Below are 15,245 nucleotides of genomic sequence, written 5' to 3'. Positions count from 1 at the left end.
TACACGAGGTTTATGCGCAATCAGCTGTACCTATACAGGGTTTGTTAAAACCTTCAGAATAATAAGTGAAGCTGGGGCAGTAGGTTCAAACCAGATTTTCTGTCTCTTACATCCCACCCAACACTGAACATGTGAACAGTGCTCTCCTCTTCTATTGCATAAATGAACTATCAAATTTTCAGTTATTTTTAACGTCCACTTCATGAACAATGTCTTGAAATATCAATTCACGGGCCAAAATTAGAAAACAGAACAGTAAAACAGAAGATGCACTGAATAGTAGACTTAAAGCAACACACACAAAGTTAATTATACCATAATCTGTTTAAAACACCCTTTTTCTCTCATGTAGCTAGACAAACTTGCCAGTCAACTTTTTTTTTGTTCTCAATTCTTTTATTTAGGCACAATGCAAATACAAAAGTGATCAAATCCAATTTGGTGGAACCCTCTTTAGAATAGTCATTTAAAGGAACAAGCCTGTTGAGAATAGATAGGGATCCTCTTCGGATTACCCTCTTGAATTCATTTTAAACCCTACAAAAATGCAGTGACTACGGTACTTTTCTGCACAGTATGTATATACATCACAGCAATCGATTTTGTGGCTATCCATAGCTGCTGCTCACCTGGTTTTTGCCCTGGAATGCTGGATCACTGTACTACAAAATCCCACATTCTGTGATGTGAAAACTACAATCATACTAGAAGGATAAAGTATGCAGATTTAGACAAACCGAACTATGATTCAGTATCTTAATTTTGGTTGTATTTTTAAACATAGAATAATCACTTTCGTTTTCTCCAGTTTTGCTTGCTCTGAACAGAACATTATGTAACAATAGAAATGCAGGCTCAAGAAACATTAATGAAGAGCACTGGGAGGCAGCTAAAAGTTGTGCTGGACCAAATTTTCACTTCTCAACTAATGGAAAGCCATATAAAGCCTTCAAGTTTCTAGGTACTGGATAGCAGCTCTTTATGCAATTGTTTTGGGGGGGGTTTTAATGCTGAAACTTGCTTTGAAAAAACAAAACTTTGCTCAAGTTCTCAAAGGAACTATTAGATTCTATGTCAGCGGCCATGTTTTCCAATCACAGTTATGACCACATTACAGCTTTTTATGGGATACAGCCAAGTGTGTGATGGATGTCTGCCAGATTGCAACCTTCAAACACACCAATAAAGCACGGGACAAGGAACTGTGGCTTTCCCCACCTATTCTGCCCCTTGTCTATCCAGCTATCCCATACCTGCAGGCAGGAGCAGGACTATTTCCATGTCCAGGCAAGAAAGGCAAGGCAGACTACAGGGTAGTGTCCACCATTCGTCATCCTCAGAATAGACCCAGTGAAATTTATGGACACGACTCATTTCAGTGGGTCTAATCTGAACAGAATAAAGTTGGACACAACTCTTAGTCATCATGACTCACGTCAAGTCCCACTGAATGAAACCCAAGAGCAACCAATTTAATTTAGATGCAACTCCTGTTCTCTGGATTGGAACTTGGCACATCTGCTTGCAGGAACTTTGAGTTGAAGACACATCCTACGTTCTAGCCACATGGCAGGTGATGGTCTCTGTCCCCACATCCCCAAACCCAGCACCATCTATCCCCAAAGCCCTAATGTTCATAATCCCTCCATCCTAAAAAGCAAAACAAAAAACATCCAATGGATTGGAGCTGGACGAAGTTGGCTGAACTTAGTTGCAGTGGTAAAGCTTCTAGAATTAGGATTTGACCTGCGACTTTTTAGTGTTGTTTGCCCCAATGGAAGAAAACCACAACAAAATTTGGCACAAGAAACAAAACAGTGATTCTGTAATGGGGATAAATATACCTATTGGGGAGCAGGATAAACTTGCAAGGCAGACTGAAGCACTGCACTAGTCACAGAAAGATTCTGTTCTTAGAATACTGATGGAGAACCAGTGATCTTCAAGGTGTTGTTATACTAGAGCTCCTATCATCCCCTGAACATTAGCCATGCCATAGCTGTCAACTTCTCCCTTTTCTTGTGAGGAATGCTGTTCAGAATAAGGGAATTTCCCTTTAAAAAAGGGAAATGTTGATAGCTATGAGCCATACTGGCTGGGGCTGATGGGAGCTCGAGAGGCCCACAGGTCCACCACCAACATCTGAGATAAAGCTGGTCCATCTGATTTGTCAACGCTTTTGCTCGTAAATACAAAAGTCAAAACATAGTTTACAAACAATTTCTCCCTTGAAAAACATCTCAGTATCACAAAACCCCCACAACCAAACAAAAATGTGAGTTAAGGCTCTGTTGCGGGGGGGGGGGAGAGAGACGAAAATTCTACTCTTTAAAAAAAAGATCCAGTGTTTTCAGACAAACAGGATCATTTGAGAAATGCCACTAAGATAACGAACGAGTCAGCAAAATTCTATTTTATTATCATTTTTAAATTAACATCTATGAAGATTTTACAAAAAAATGGATAAACTTCTGGCAACTGCTGCTTTTTTAAAATCTGCTAATAGAAAGCAGGGTGGGGAGAAACATTTTCTTTGTACAAACTCTGTTAAAACTGGAACTGTACCTTTGATAACAAACTGTTAAAAGGAGTTCAGATGCCCCAGCTCAGCTGGCTATTTTACAGACAACGCACCCCTTCACCACCCTGCTAGTTCTTAGAATGCACCAATCTCCGTTCCCCATGGTCTGTAAGGTTTGCCAAGGCCGGCCGACTGTGCCGGTGTAGACGGGCTGAGAGCATTGGGGGACAACAGATGGAACGAACCAAAAGAAAAGGGGAATGCAGACAGGGAAGCCATGGAAGACAGCAAGGGAGGAGAGAGTTTAGAAGCTGAAGTGACCACGGGAAGCACTGGTCCAATGCTGCCATTAGGGGGCGCTCTCAGTGAAGATGATTCAGCATGGGGAGCCCCACTTCTGCTGTGGTGATGATGACCTTCTGTGGAAGCTGCACTGCCGCTCGTAGTAGTATGCCCGTTCTGAGGCAGCAGTAATGGGTGGGAGATGTGGGGATGATGTCCAAAGGCACTGCCCCAAGGGATGTGTCCAAGCCCTGTATGGGAACTGCTTGCGGCTTCCCTCTGAGAGGCATAATTATTCAGGTGAGACACAAGGCGGACACGGAGAGGATCAGAAGTGTCCAGACCTTCGATGATGCTCAGGTAGCGGGCAACTTCGGCCAAACACTCTCGGAAGCCCAGACTTCGATAGTCCATAGCAAGAGCGTGAGCATCAAAGTAGCCTAGAAGAAAGGAACAGAAGAAAGAGTGATGTCTTAAGCATGGGCAGCAATTTCCATTCCTTATTTGCGGCCGTCTCTCTCAAGAAGATGGGTTTTCTCCAGGGCATCCCCCACTAAAGATGTGCTACTCCACATTCACTTTATAGAAACCCATGAGCAATAGAAATATTGATCAAACCGTCATGAAGCGAAGTGTCTGGCAAGTACACTTCACGTCTTATTGTGACTGTGCCCATAATTTTTATTTTATTTTACATTCCACCTTTCTTTTTTTAAAAAAAAAAATGATATTTATTAAAATTTCAGAAACAAAAAATTACATAAAAGACAATCAAAAATATAGAAAAAAGAGAAAAAACATACAAAATAAAAAGTATAGAAAAAAAAATTAGAAAAAACACTTACAAACAAATTTATCCTTCCGTATCTTACATTTCATTTCCTTGCTTTCCTGACCTCCTCTCACCTCCCTTTTTTGTATTCCGGTTCAATTGGTTAATTCAGCAATTCCTTTCCCTCTTTGTTTTTGTCTTAGTCCTTTAACTTAATATATTATAGCTTTAAATTCTCACCTATTAACCAACCATTTTTTCATACACCTTTATGGCATTGCTACTAGAACCACTTAATTTCATTCTGACATCATTCTAACATTCATTAATTTTACAATATTTCTGTAAATAGTCTTTAAATTTCTTCCAATCTTCTTCCACCGACTTACATTCCACCTTTCTTCCACCGTGGAACCCAAGGCAGCATATAGGTGCAAAGCTGGTTATTTCAAGAAGCCAAATCTCATGAATGAGAATAGGATCTAGAATACAGGGATCTGCTCCAAGTCCACACAGACCCAACCTCAAAACAGCCAATAAGCATTTGTGATGTTCTCAGCAAAGAGTCTAAGCGCCAGTTAAAAGTCCACAATCAATCAAGATACTCTGAAGCACAAACTCCAGGATTTTTTTATGGGATTGTACTGCAGTTACTGGGTTATGAAGTACAGTCCAAGATTTGCTGCTACTATCCACCAGTATATAGTTTATTACAAGTTTAATAACAGCAAATTAAACATTTGGAATGACCACTAAATAGATATATATGCACACATGCTGCTCTCTTCTTTTACCATTTTGTTAAATGTATGTCCTGTCTTTTGGCCCACCAGGAGCCTTCAATGTGGCTCACGGATTATAATCTTAGCAGCTCAGCTACCAACAGCCTTTAAGATACTAGAACAAAATGAAAAATACTAAATGGCTGAGACAGTGACACGTACATGAGATCCAGTGCCTTTGGCACAGAGGAATTAGCTGAAGATTCCTCCAGCCAAAGGGAAATCATGCACAGCCAGATCCTTCACAAACTTAATTGGCTGTACTTTCCCCTGAAGTTAGCAAACGAACACAAAATTCTGCTTGCCAAACACAAATACTTCCTGCCCTTCAGGTGATAGCCATTCCGTCACTTATTTTGAAGTAGAGCTTTTACCATTTAGACTGCTAGGTAGTAAGCAGGCTGCAGATGTGCTGCTAGAGGGTGGCTGAATTTTGAACAAATCTATTCTAACACACACACAGTGGGACCTGAAATGAGATGTTGCAGTGTCGCATGCTTCCACTCACAGTTCCAGCCAGCCAGCCAGCCATGCTCTTTCCAAGATACTCCAATCCATTCCCCTTCTTTGCCCACTCCTCCCTGCAACAGTCAGTCAGCATCCCATGCCCATTCCTTCCTGAGCTGTTGTGGGAGGACCCCCCCCCCCACACACACCTTAAGGGCTTTCCCCACCTTTTTAGTACTTCCAGAAACCTTGGGTCACCGCCAAGCTCAACAATGATGCTTCGCTTTGGCTACCTAGGGAACCACACTCAAAAAATCTGATCGGGATTAGTACACAGAATTGACTTCCATGCCAGGTTAAGGACTTTACCTTTCCCCCCTGCTGTGTGCAACATTTTCAGGTGATCCACAGTCATCTGCAGGATTTCAGCTTTCTCCAGTTTAGCTGATCCCTAAGAAATTGAAGGCAAAGATCAGCATAAAGGCAGCTGGATTCGAGCCAAGCGAAGGAGGCAGCACAGAAATAGCACATTGCTGCCTAATAATACTGCAGCCCAGTTGCAGCATCCCACCCCTCACATACACAGAGGGCTGCCTCAAAATTACCTGCTTTTCAAAAGCACTAGGCACCAGCCTCCTCAGCTCTGACAAACTATTGTTGATCCGATCCCTGCGACGTTTTTCAATAATCTGAAAGGGAAGCAGGAATATTTTTCAAGGGGGCTTCAAGCGGAGCAGAAAGAGAAGGGACTTCAAGCACAGCAGAAAGAGACCTACCCCTCTGCGTCTTTTCCGAGCCAGAATTTGGGAAGTGGTGGTTGGAGACATGGAACCTGGAGCGGAGCTCAAATTTCTGAAACCAGCAAGAAAGAAATCGGGCGTCAATACTGAGAAGGCACAGAAAAGGAGTGAGGTTGGGGAGCAGTGATTTCCACAAGAAACAGCTGGAAAGCCTGTAGGCACATAAATAGTTGTAGCACAGAAACGCCTGGATAATCCCAGGTAACCCAGTGCCAAATGCAGAGCATGGGCAGCAGGCAATGGAGCATGGTTTAATTTGTGCAAAGACCCATCCTTTTCCTCCCGTTTTCAATGCCAAGATTCGCCGTCTGGCCCTGTGCCACCAGGCAAGTGTGTGTCAGGTTGCGGCCGCAGTCTTCCGGAAAGTGAGAAGACGACCTAGAACGAGGTTGCCTTGAGTGAGTGCAGAGGCCCTTTCCTTCGCCACCAAATGAATCTAGCCAGAAGCACCCTCCTTTCCTTAAAATAAAGGCGTCCAAATCAAGAGGGTGAGATCCGTCGCCCCACCCGATTCCCCGTATGTTTTGTTTTAATGCACCAACAAATTCACTAGGAAATAAATCGAGTGTACAGTAATTATGGAACCGGCTTCTTAGCACAAGGCAACCAAGGGGCCGTACCGTAGACGGTAGCGTATGGTTACTCTGAATTAACACCCGCTGAGCGTGACCGGGCTTACTCCCGGGTAAGTGCGCACAGGATCGAAGCCGCAGCAGGGGCGGCCGCGGAGATGGGTGTCTCTGCGTGTCAACAGCGGGAGTTTGCCTGCCCGGAGCTACAGCTTCAACCCTACACCTGGCACAGACCAACTCGGACCAAGTGCCCCGCGGCCCTCCCCGCGGCCCGACCCCCCAGCACCCTCACCCATTCTCGTCTCCGCTCTCCTTCTCCACCTCGATGGGCTCATCCAGCTCCTCGCTGTCGGAGGAGCTGTAGTCCGGGTGCGAGCGCTTCATGCTGCTGCTGCCGGCTCCCTCTAAACAGCCGTCCGGAATGGGGAGGGGAGGTCCTGCTCCTGCTGCCCGCCTGGTGCGAACGAGCGGCGATTCCCCGGTGCCAGCTCAGCGCGCCCTGTGCTCCCACCGCCGACGCCGCTCGCCCTCTGGCTCCGTCTCCCCCATCGCGTTCCCACGCTTCGCCTCTTACCCGGGGGAGGGGCAGCCTGGGAGGCGCGCCAAGCGCTCCCGGCTCCAGGCAACTCCGAGCAGCCGACATACCGCCCTGGCGCCTCCGATTGGCTGCGCCCCCGCCGCCCTGAGCCAATGGCCGCCGACTCAGGGAGATACTCGATGGCACGCCCCCTCGCCCGCCGCCGCTCATTGGCTGGAAGCATTAGAATTTGCTACACGGCGGCGTTCGAAGCTCTTCTCCCGTTCCCTCCTCCGCCCACGCCGACCTCCCCGCGCTTGTGCAACTGGCTGGGCTCGGGGCCAGTTGGGGGCCTGCGGAGCCACACGCGTGGCCGGGCGGCCGTGGGAAAGTTGCTCTGTGCCCGGCTGGCGGCCAAGCGGGGCCGGCGGCGGCGGCGGCACTGAGCGGGGCGTGTAGGAGCGGCGGCTGCCGCGTGTGAACCTCCCCTGGGCGCGGGGTGGAGCGGCGGTGGCACTCGGGCCAACGGCGGCTGTTGCGCTGAATTGCCTGTTCTTAGCCACCGGCGCCGCGGCGCGGAGCCCAGCCGGGGATGAGCCCGAGGGATCGCTAACAACTCGGGAGCCCGCGATTCGCTCTCCGGCTTTGCCTGCTGTCGGGCATTTGTTGCGCTTGCGATGAAGAATCGCTTCTAGGTTCAGCAGCAGCACTTCACTCCTCGTAAGGCCCGACCCTGGAGCGTTTTAGAAAACGTTGTGTTGCCCGCAGGTCGTGCACACGTCCGGCCGGTCGCTTCCTGACGGCGACTGGTAGCGATTCTCTACACGTTTGCCTGCGAGTAAACTGCATTCAAAACAATGGAAGTTTGCTCCGAGTAGACTGGTATAGAATTGTGCTCTGTATCGCAAGCGGTAACTTATAACTGACTTATAGAGTCAGTTTACATACCCCTTTCAGTTGCTAAAAACATGTCAATCAAGTGACATGCTAGTTATTTCATAATTCAGGACACTGTAGACTAAATTCAATGTTTTGTATATATATAAAATTAACCATAAATATGGGCTGCACTTTAGGTGGGGAGAGGGAATTGACTGCTCAGTCAGCAAGGCAATTGTGAACTGAGTTGTCCCCAATCTTGTCTGCATAGTAGCAGTGAGCCAGAAAACCATTCATTGTAGATAATGATTTGAAATCATCTCATGTAGTTCTTTCTATTCATGAAAAAGTTGGGCTGGCCCTACTTTGTACCTGGATGGACGATTTGAAAAACCCCATGACTGCCAGCCTTTGTTCCTATAAGGGAAGGTTGGTAAATAAAATACATAAAGATGAAATGCGACCAACCTGGTTTGAACCATCCTTGCAGCCCAAGCTGTAACATTGGCATGTAAGCCTCCATGCTGCCTCTACTGTCGCCTGTGAACTCCTGATAATCTTACTTTGGCACTAAAATGCTCAGACTCTAGAAACCCCGACGTACGCACGTCCCTAAATATGTCTGTGTTAAATCGCTTACTGCATTTAATCATAGAAGTTGGCTGTAATGATTTTACAATGATCACATCTGCTTTCTGTGCTTACTGCTCTGGTTGACTTAAGAGACCTCCGAGATTCTTTTAGGCTCTTTTCTAGGCACTTCAAAGGGAATTTATGGGGACAACTGACATCTAGGCATGCCTGTGTAAGTACTTGCAGATGAAGTGGATAGGATGCTGAAGGGAATGATTACCTGGAGCTTGTAGGCCAGCTTGACAGATTCTAACCTGGACATTCTGCCAATCAAATGCCTTTTCTCTGGCCTGTTGTCAGGCAAAGGGAATCCTGGTGCAGCAAGGCAGGAATCCTGGTGCTGCCCTGATACCTCCAAGCCTTTCTAGGGTTAACATATTTCAAAAAATGAAAATCCGGACACAAAAGTCATTGAGCTTTTTAAAAAAGTTTTGCCCAAAACTTTCTGAGCTATTTTTAAGGAAAATCGCCAAAATCTAGACTTCTGACATGGACTGCCATACGTCCAGATTTTCCCATACATTTCAATAATTTCCGCCTGGACACTGCTTAAGGGAACCGAATACCGGTTATGTCCAGGAAATTCCAGATGTATGGCAACTCTACAACTGGTGCTGCATTTCCTGATCTTGACTTTGGAGCTAAACTAGACAAGATGTTCAGGGCTGGCAGATTTCTTTTATATACGCTGCTCAGATTCATAAAGGGTGTCTCCGCCCCGCCCCCCCAGAAGTCAAGAATTGAGTCCAGAGGTCTTTTGAGCCAAGTTCCTCTCCCTCCTCTTTTCTTTTAACTGTTCTTTTGGCAGACGTCACTAAGCCTTCAGGGGAAACTCAACTGCAAACCCAGGATCAGCTCAGAAGTATCTAACCATCTTTCTTTTAAACAAAAATAAAAACAGTTCCTGCAGGCTATTGCATGAGCCTAGTCAAAATAATACTGAAAGGTGAGAAGAGGTAGCTTTAAGGCACCCTGAACAGGAAACCACTCCTGTTGACCTTTGCTTAGTGGGTGTGCTAAATTAACTTTGAAAGCCTTTCTCTCCTTAGACTCCACCCACCCACTTTTCTTCTTCTGGAAGGAGGAACTGCTTTGAAGAGTAATCCTGCCAACCTGTCATACTAAGTCCAGAAAACTTACTGTGTCACTATGGTTACTTACTCACCTCCTGTAGATCATCAAATGGTACTGGCATTCCTGCTACCTCTAGTAGACGGCATGAATGCCAACCATAGCTGTCAACGTTTCCCTTTTTTTAAGGGAAATCCCCTAATTCCAAATAGGATTCCTCGCAAGAAAAGGGAAAAGTTGACAGCTATGATGCCAACGTAGTGCATGAGCTGTCTGATCATACTTATACATTAACCCTCATTCATCTAATGGCCTGGGGTATCTAATCAGAAGTTAGAACAAACACATGTGAGCGTCCTTCCTTACACATGGGGAAGACCAACAGCACAATCCTGATCAGGCATGCTCACAAGTAAGTCCTACTGAATTCAGTGGAGCTGATTCCCAGGTATGTAGAGTTAGGATTGCAGCCTAAATCAATTGTAATGACGAGGTGATTTCAGCAATTATATTCTACTTAAACGAAAGAGGCAGAGACATAGCATTGGCTATATAAATATGACCCCAGATAATCTAATTTCACAGATTAGATTAACGGTAAAATGGAAAATCTGGGTAGAAAGGCTAAGCAAGTCCATTGACTTGCAAATGGTATAATGAAAATCTTAAGTTTTACAATGATTGTTTTGCTTATTGACCAGTGTTTTAGCAGCCACAATGATTCAACAGAGAGCGTATTAGCTTGAGAACGGAGGACATCATTTAAATACAGTGTTACCTTGGGTTACATACGCTTCAGGTTACAGACTCCGCTAACCCAGAAATAGTATCTCGGCTTAAGAACTTTGCTTCAGGATGAGAACAGAAATCGTGCTCCGGCAGTGCGGCGGCAGCAGCAGGCCCCATTAGCTAAAGTGGTGCTTCAGGTTAAGAACAGTTTCAGGTTAAGAATGGACCTCCGGAATGAATTAAGTACTTAACCTGAGGTACCACTGTACCAGTGATCCACTGGCCCAGTGCTAATCATGTTTGCTCAGAATTTAGGCTTGGGACTGGTTCACAGATCATAAACATCACTTGATTTCAGTTAATTACAACAGCTGAATGTATGAACAAGGTGTCGTAGAAAAGCCGTGTGCTTATTATACAAAAATTTCACCTACGATGGCTTATTCACACAAGAAAGCCGTCACTAGATGTTGCCTTCAGTCCCCTTCAGGTGTTGATGGGTGAAAAATGGTTGAGTCTGGCAGCCACAGTTCCCCATAGCCAATGTGCACATTGGAGGGGCCCTTCACACGCACAGTGGCTGCTTGTGAGGTGGGAACCCGATCTGATGTAGGGCCATTTCACTCACATGTAGGCTGCACATGTGGCAGGCAGGGGGAGCATGATTGATGGTCAGGGGTCTTGGCCCACAACAACCTGCTCCCCCATCAACGCATGAGTGATGTTCATTTGAACATCCCCTCAGTCATCAAATAATAACCATGCATGTGTGAACTAGCCTCATTGATGTGGAAGTCTCTTTGGGCCTGCAGTGCAAGCTACCTTGTCCCATTGATTTTGTCCTAAGTCACATTGATTTCAATGCGCCTTCTTCAGACATGACTCTTGTGTAGATAATTCATTTTATGTTAACTGCCCAAGGAGTTTCTACTGAAGGCATGGGGATTTTTATAATACACAAACAGCACTTTGAAGATCTCAGCCTTAAAAACCAAATGCACTCTTGGTTTTTATTTGTCTCAAAACGAATGCCGTATTGCATAAATACTGAATTATATAAGGCCAGTGTGCCCAGACACCACAATGATGACTTTTGCAGAAACACAGTAGGTTGTTATTATGAATACTATTTTCCCCAGGGGGCTAAGAGAGGCCGTTAGACATTGCAGAGCTGTTTCTCCATATCCAGTGTGTTTAATCTGCAAGGGGTATTCTCGAAGGAATCTCCTGAGCTGCAAAGGAAATATGGGCTTTGCCCTCTCCCATTTTCTTTCAGCCAAACATGTACAAGGGGTGTGCAGTTTTGCAGGATAATAATCTCCCCCATGTGCTTTAAGCTGCTTCAGTACTGATGGAAGCGTGTTCCTTTACTTCTCTTACCTCTCAACAAAAGCGAAGGGTACTAAACATTATCCATGCAGATATATTTTTTGCTCCCCACCACCTCACCCATTATTATTATTATTATTATTATTATTATTATTGCAAAGAGAGGCAGCGTCTGTGTTTTCAGAATCACGAGATGGAAATAATTGCTGCGTCAGAGCCAGTGAGCACCTTGGCGTGAGATACTTGTGCGCCCCACTGAAGTCTGTGGACCACTAGTAGCCAGCAAGGAGGTTGCGAAATTTGAAAGAAATCAGTAGGGCTATAATCGTTATCCAGTTAAACCCAGTGGAATTTATTCCCCAACGAGTGGCTTGCGGGTCGCAAGGCAGGCCTTCTTTTAGCTGGGGATTTATTTATTTATTTGAGGAGGGATGTAACTGCAATTTATGCTGCGTTCCCACGCTGCCATTGTTTGGGCTTTTGTTTCCTATTCCCATCACGTGTCCTAATTAGCCGCAGCCGCTGCCTCGCTGGGAGGCGCGCGGCTGAAGCAGCGGCGGAGAGAGATCACTTCCTGGAGAAGGCGAGGAAAGCCGAACAATTCCCTTGCTTTTATTTATTTTTTTGCTCTCAGGCCTTCCCCCGACGTGGAAGCGTTTGTTGGCCGGCAGGCAAAACACTAGAGAGAAACGGCCCTCATTGTTAGAAACAATTAAAGGTACAGACATATTACTCCACCCACCACTTTGAGTTTATTTTTGCAGAGTGGTTTTTTTCAAAGGCTTCCTATGGCTTATAGGGCTTTAGAGAAAAGCTATATATTCTGGGGGATTTTCCTTTATATTTTTAAAACTACATATATCACTGGGTGACCTGCTGAGACTAAAGCTAGCTCAGGCCACAGGCAGTAATGTTAGAAACTGTACAATTCAGGATACTGGTTTTCTATGTGCTGGGATTGGCGGCAGGGCAAGGCGATAGTTTTCTTTATGGGGTATCACTCAATTATGAGACACACCCCCCCCCCCCAGACACCTGTAGTCTGAAGGCATATATAGTCTAGCAAGAGTTTTCCATAGAATCTGCTGTTGGTATCAATTGTATTCCTAGTGACTCATCAGATCACTGCTGCTCAGTCCTTGGGCTCCTCTGGAGCATTAATGGGCATTCAACCTGATACGCTTGCACAAAGCTTATGCGAAGGTGAGACAATGTCTGTCTTCATTGAGCATTCATTCTGATTTGTTTGCAGGGCAGCTATACAACAATGAACATTCATCCTGATTTGCTTGTGCAGTGGTTATATGTCTTATCCGCTAATCAACCAATTTTCCCACCCTATTTAGTGCAATTCACTTTCCTAGCTGCAAAAACTCCTGTGTTTCTAGGTGGGTTTGTTGGGCCAGAGTGCTTTAACCCACTTTTAACTCTGCAAATCTAAATTTCCAGCATGTGATCTCCCAGTTTCTTTTCAAGTCTTGCTACCCAAGGTCCTTTGCCAGGAGATTCCAGCCAGTGATTAAATCCAGGATGGGAAATGGACAAAACTAAGGCCCTCTTTAAGAAAGAGGCAATAAAATCTAAACTGCACAACTTTCTTTCTCACAGAATTTATATACTTCATTTCTAGCCCAAAAGGGCTCTTTGAAGTGGCTACTGTGAATTTCCAGCAATTCTATACACGTAAGCCCCATTGATTTCAGTGAGACACTCTCGGTTAAGTATATACCTTTTCTAGGGAATAAGTTCCAGTTTGTATTACTCTGAAGTAAACATGCAAATGATTGTGCTGTAAATGAATGCATATATTGGTAGGACCATGAGACAATAGCCAACCTTAGGATGAGAGACTATTCCTTATTACATCTGTACCAGCAGGTAAAGGTAAAGGGACCCCTGACCATTAGGTCCAGTCATGACCGACTCTGGGGTTGCGGCGCTCATCTCGCTTTATTGGCCGAGGGAGCTGGCATACAGCTTCCGGGTCATGTGGCCAGCATGACTAAGCCACTTCTGGCAAACCAGAGCAGCGCACGGAAATGCCGTTTACTTTTCCACCAGAGCGGTACCTATTTATCTACTTGCACTTTGACGTGCTTTCAAACTGATAGGTTGGCAGGAGCAGGGACTGAGCAACGGGAGCTCACCCCGTCATGGGGATTCAAACCACCGACCTTCTGATCGGCAAGTCCTAGGCTCTGTGGTTTAACCCACAGGGAGCTGCTATATGTGTCGGATGATTTGATCTGAACTGATCAAATCAATTTGATTTGAAATGATTTTAGAATGAATTGATTTTAGAATGCTGTATTATTTTACTATTTGTTACCACACTTTGCTTTTAAGATCAAATAGCTTCCCTTGAGAGTGGGCTGCCTTTAGCTTCATGAGGCAGTTGGTTGTGTATTTAGGTAATGGCGGAAGGGTGGAAGCAGGGCTTTTCTTCTGCTGGAACTCAGTTTTGGCACCTCTCACATGGGTGCCATTGCCATTACCATTACCATTACCATTGACTGGGAGTGGCCACCTAGACCATATAGCAACGGTCCTGAAAGACCTACATTGGCTCCCAGTACATTTCTGAGCACAATTCAAAGTGTTGGTGCTGACATTTAAAGCCCTAAATGGCCTCGGCCTAGTATACCTGAAAGAGCATCTCCACCCCCATCGTCCAGTCTGGACACTGAGGTCCAGCTCCGAGGGCCTTCTGGCAGTTCCCTCACTGTGAGAAGTGAAGCTACAGGGAACCAGGCAGAGGGCCTTCTCAGTAGTGGTGCCCGACCTGTGGAACGCCCTCCCATCAGATGCCAAGGAAATAAATAACTATCTGACTTTAGAAGACATCTAAAGACAACTCTGTTTAGAGAAGTTTTTAATGTTTGATGTTTTATCATGTTTTTAATATTCTACTGGGAGCCACCCGGAGTGGCTAGGGAAACCCAGCCAGATGGGTGGGGTATAAATTCTTCTTCTTCTTCTTCTTCTTCTTCTTCTTCTTCTTCTTCTTCTTCTTAACATGTTCCAGCATCTCTTTTTCTAGAAAAATAGCCCTGAGCAGAGGTACATGGAGGCCACCCTTACAGTGGTTATGGGCAATGGGATATTATTGTTGGTCAGAGGCAGTAATGCTTCTGAATACTAGCTGTTGGAAACCACAGGAGGGTAGAATGTTCTTGTGCTTGGGTTCTGCTTGCACATCTCCCACAGGCATCTGGTTGGCCACTGTGAGAACAGGAAGCTGGACTAGATAAACTATAGTCCTGATCCAACAGGCTCTTATGTTCATACTGTGATCATCAGTAGTCAAGGTCACCTCGAAGAAGGGGTGTTATATACATGAAGTCCATTGTGCCTCCTGGACCACCCCACAGCTATCAAAGTTGGGTTGTCCATGTTAGTCAACCCCTCGCTTGGTGGGTGTTATGAAATGCCAGGTCACTTCACAGTAAGTCATCTATACTTCCTGATTCAATTATGTAGGACAGGGCCCACATGGTATGCGTTACAAAGACCTAAGTGGGCAAGTTGTGTGGACTGAAACACAAGTCCAATCTAGAACCATTGTTATAAACATTCTATCATTCTTACCAGAAAGCCAATCCACTCTGAGACTGGATTTGAGGATGCTGCTGGTGTGTCACCCATTTCTCTGGCTGTCAGTTTCCCAGGCTGAGCTAGCAGAGGTGGTGTTGCGGGATTTCAGCATTCACACTAAGGTGGTCTCCCATGATGCTTGACACTTAATGGTCTCCCATGGTGCTGCTTCTGGTCTTAGTATAACCCTCCTACCTATGGATCTCTGATTTTCTCTATCAAAGGTATGTTTTAGATATCACTAGCCACTGTATCCTCCTGGAGCACCTCCAGGATTTGTGTGTGCTGGAAGCCTAGTTTTGCAGCAATTTCACTCC

At 45.4% G+C, this 15,245-nt stretch overlaps 1 protein-coding gene across 1 annotated transcript; it reads right to left on the bottom strand.

The window, feature by feature from the left end:
- Positions 1 to 996: 996 nt before the first annotated feature.
- Positions 997 to 6,776, bottom strand: HEY1 (hes related family bHLH transcription factor with YRPW motif 1). Its single transcript, XM_081013916.1, has 5 exons — positions 6,469 to 6,776; positions 5,581 to 5,656; positions 5,410 to 5,493; positions 5,174 to 5,255; positions 997 to 3,243 (listed from the first exon to the last, which is right to left on the bottom strand). Exons 1-5 carry the CDS (start codon positions 6,558 to 6,560, stop codon positions 2,657 to 2,659), a joined length of 921 nt encoding a protein of 306 aa, XP_080870042.1. The 5' UTR covers positions 6,561 to 6,776; the 3' UTR covers positions 997 to 2,656.
- Between the last annotated feature and the right edge of the window lie 8,469 nt (positions 6,777 to 15,245).

This window comes from Podarcis pityusensis, assembly GCF_964106645.2.
Source record: "Podarcis pityusensis genome assembly, chromosome: 7".
In the NCBI taxonomy this organism is placed as follows: domain Eukaryota; kingdom Metazoa; phylum Chordata; class Lepidosauria; order Squamata; family Lacertidae; genus Podarcis; species Podarcis pityusensis.
Note: the sequence above shows the minus strand (reverse complement) of the source record. Positions and strands in the feature narration are given on the sequence as shown.

Bases quoted from the DNA above. Each gene is read 5' to 3' on its own strand.
- HEY1 (XM_081013916.1), bottom strand. From the start codon at position 6,560: ATGAAGCGCTCGCACCCGGACTACAGCTCCTCCGACAGCGAGGAGCTG. The intron at 5,657-6,468 runs GTGAGGGTGCTG...TGCTGGTTTCAG, and splicing joins GAGAGCGGAGACGAGAATGG to AAATTTGAGCTCCGCTCCAG. The intron at 5,256-5,409 runs GTAATTTTGAGG...TCAATTTCTTAG, and splicing joins CTAGTGCTTTTGAAAAGCAG to GGATCAGCTAAACTGGAGAA.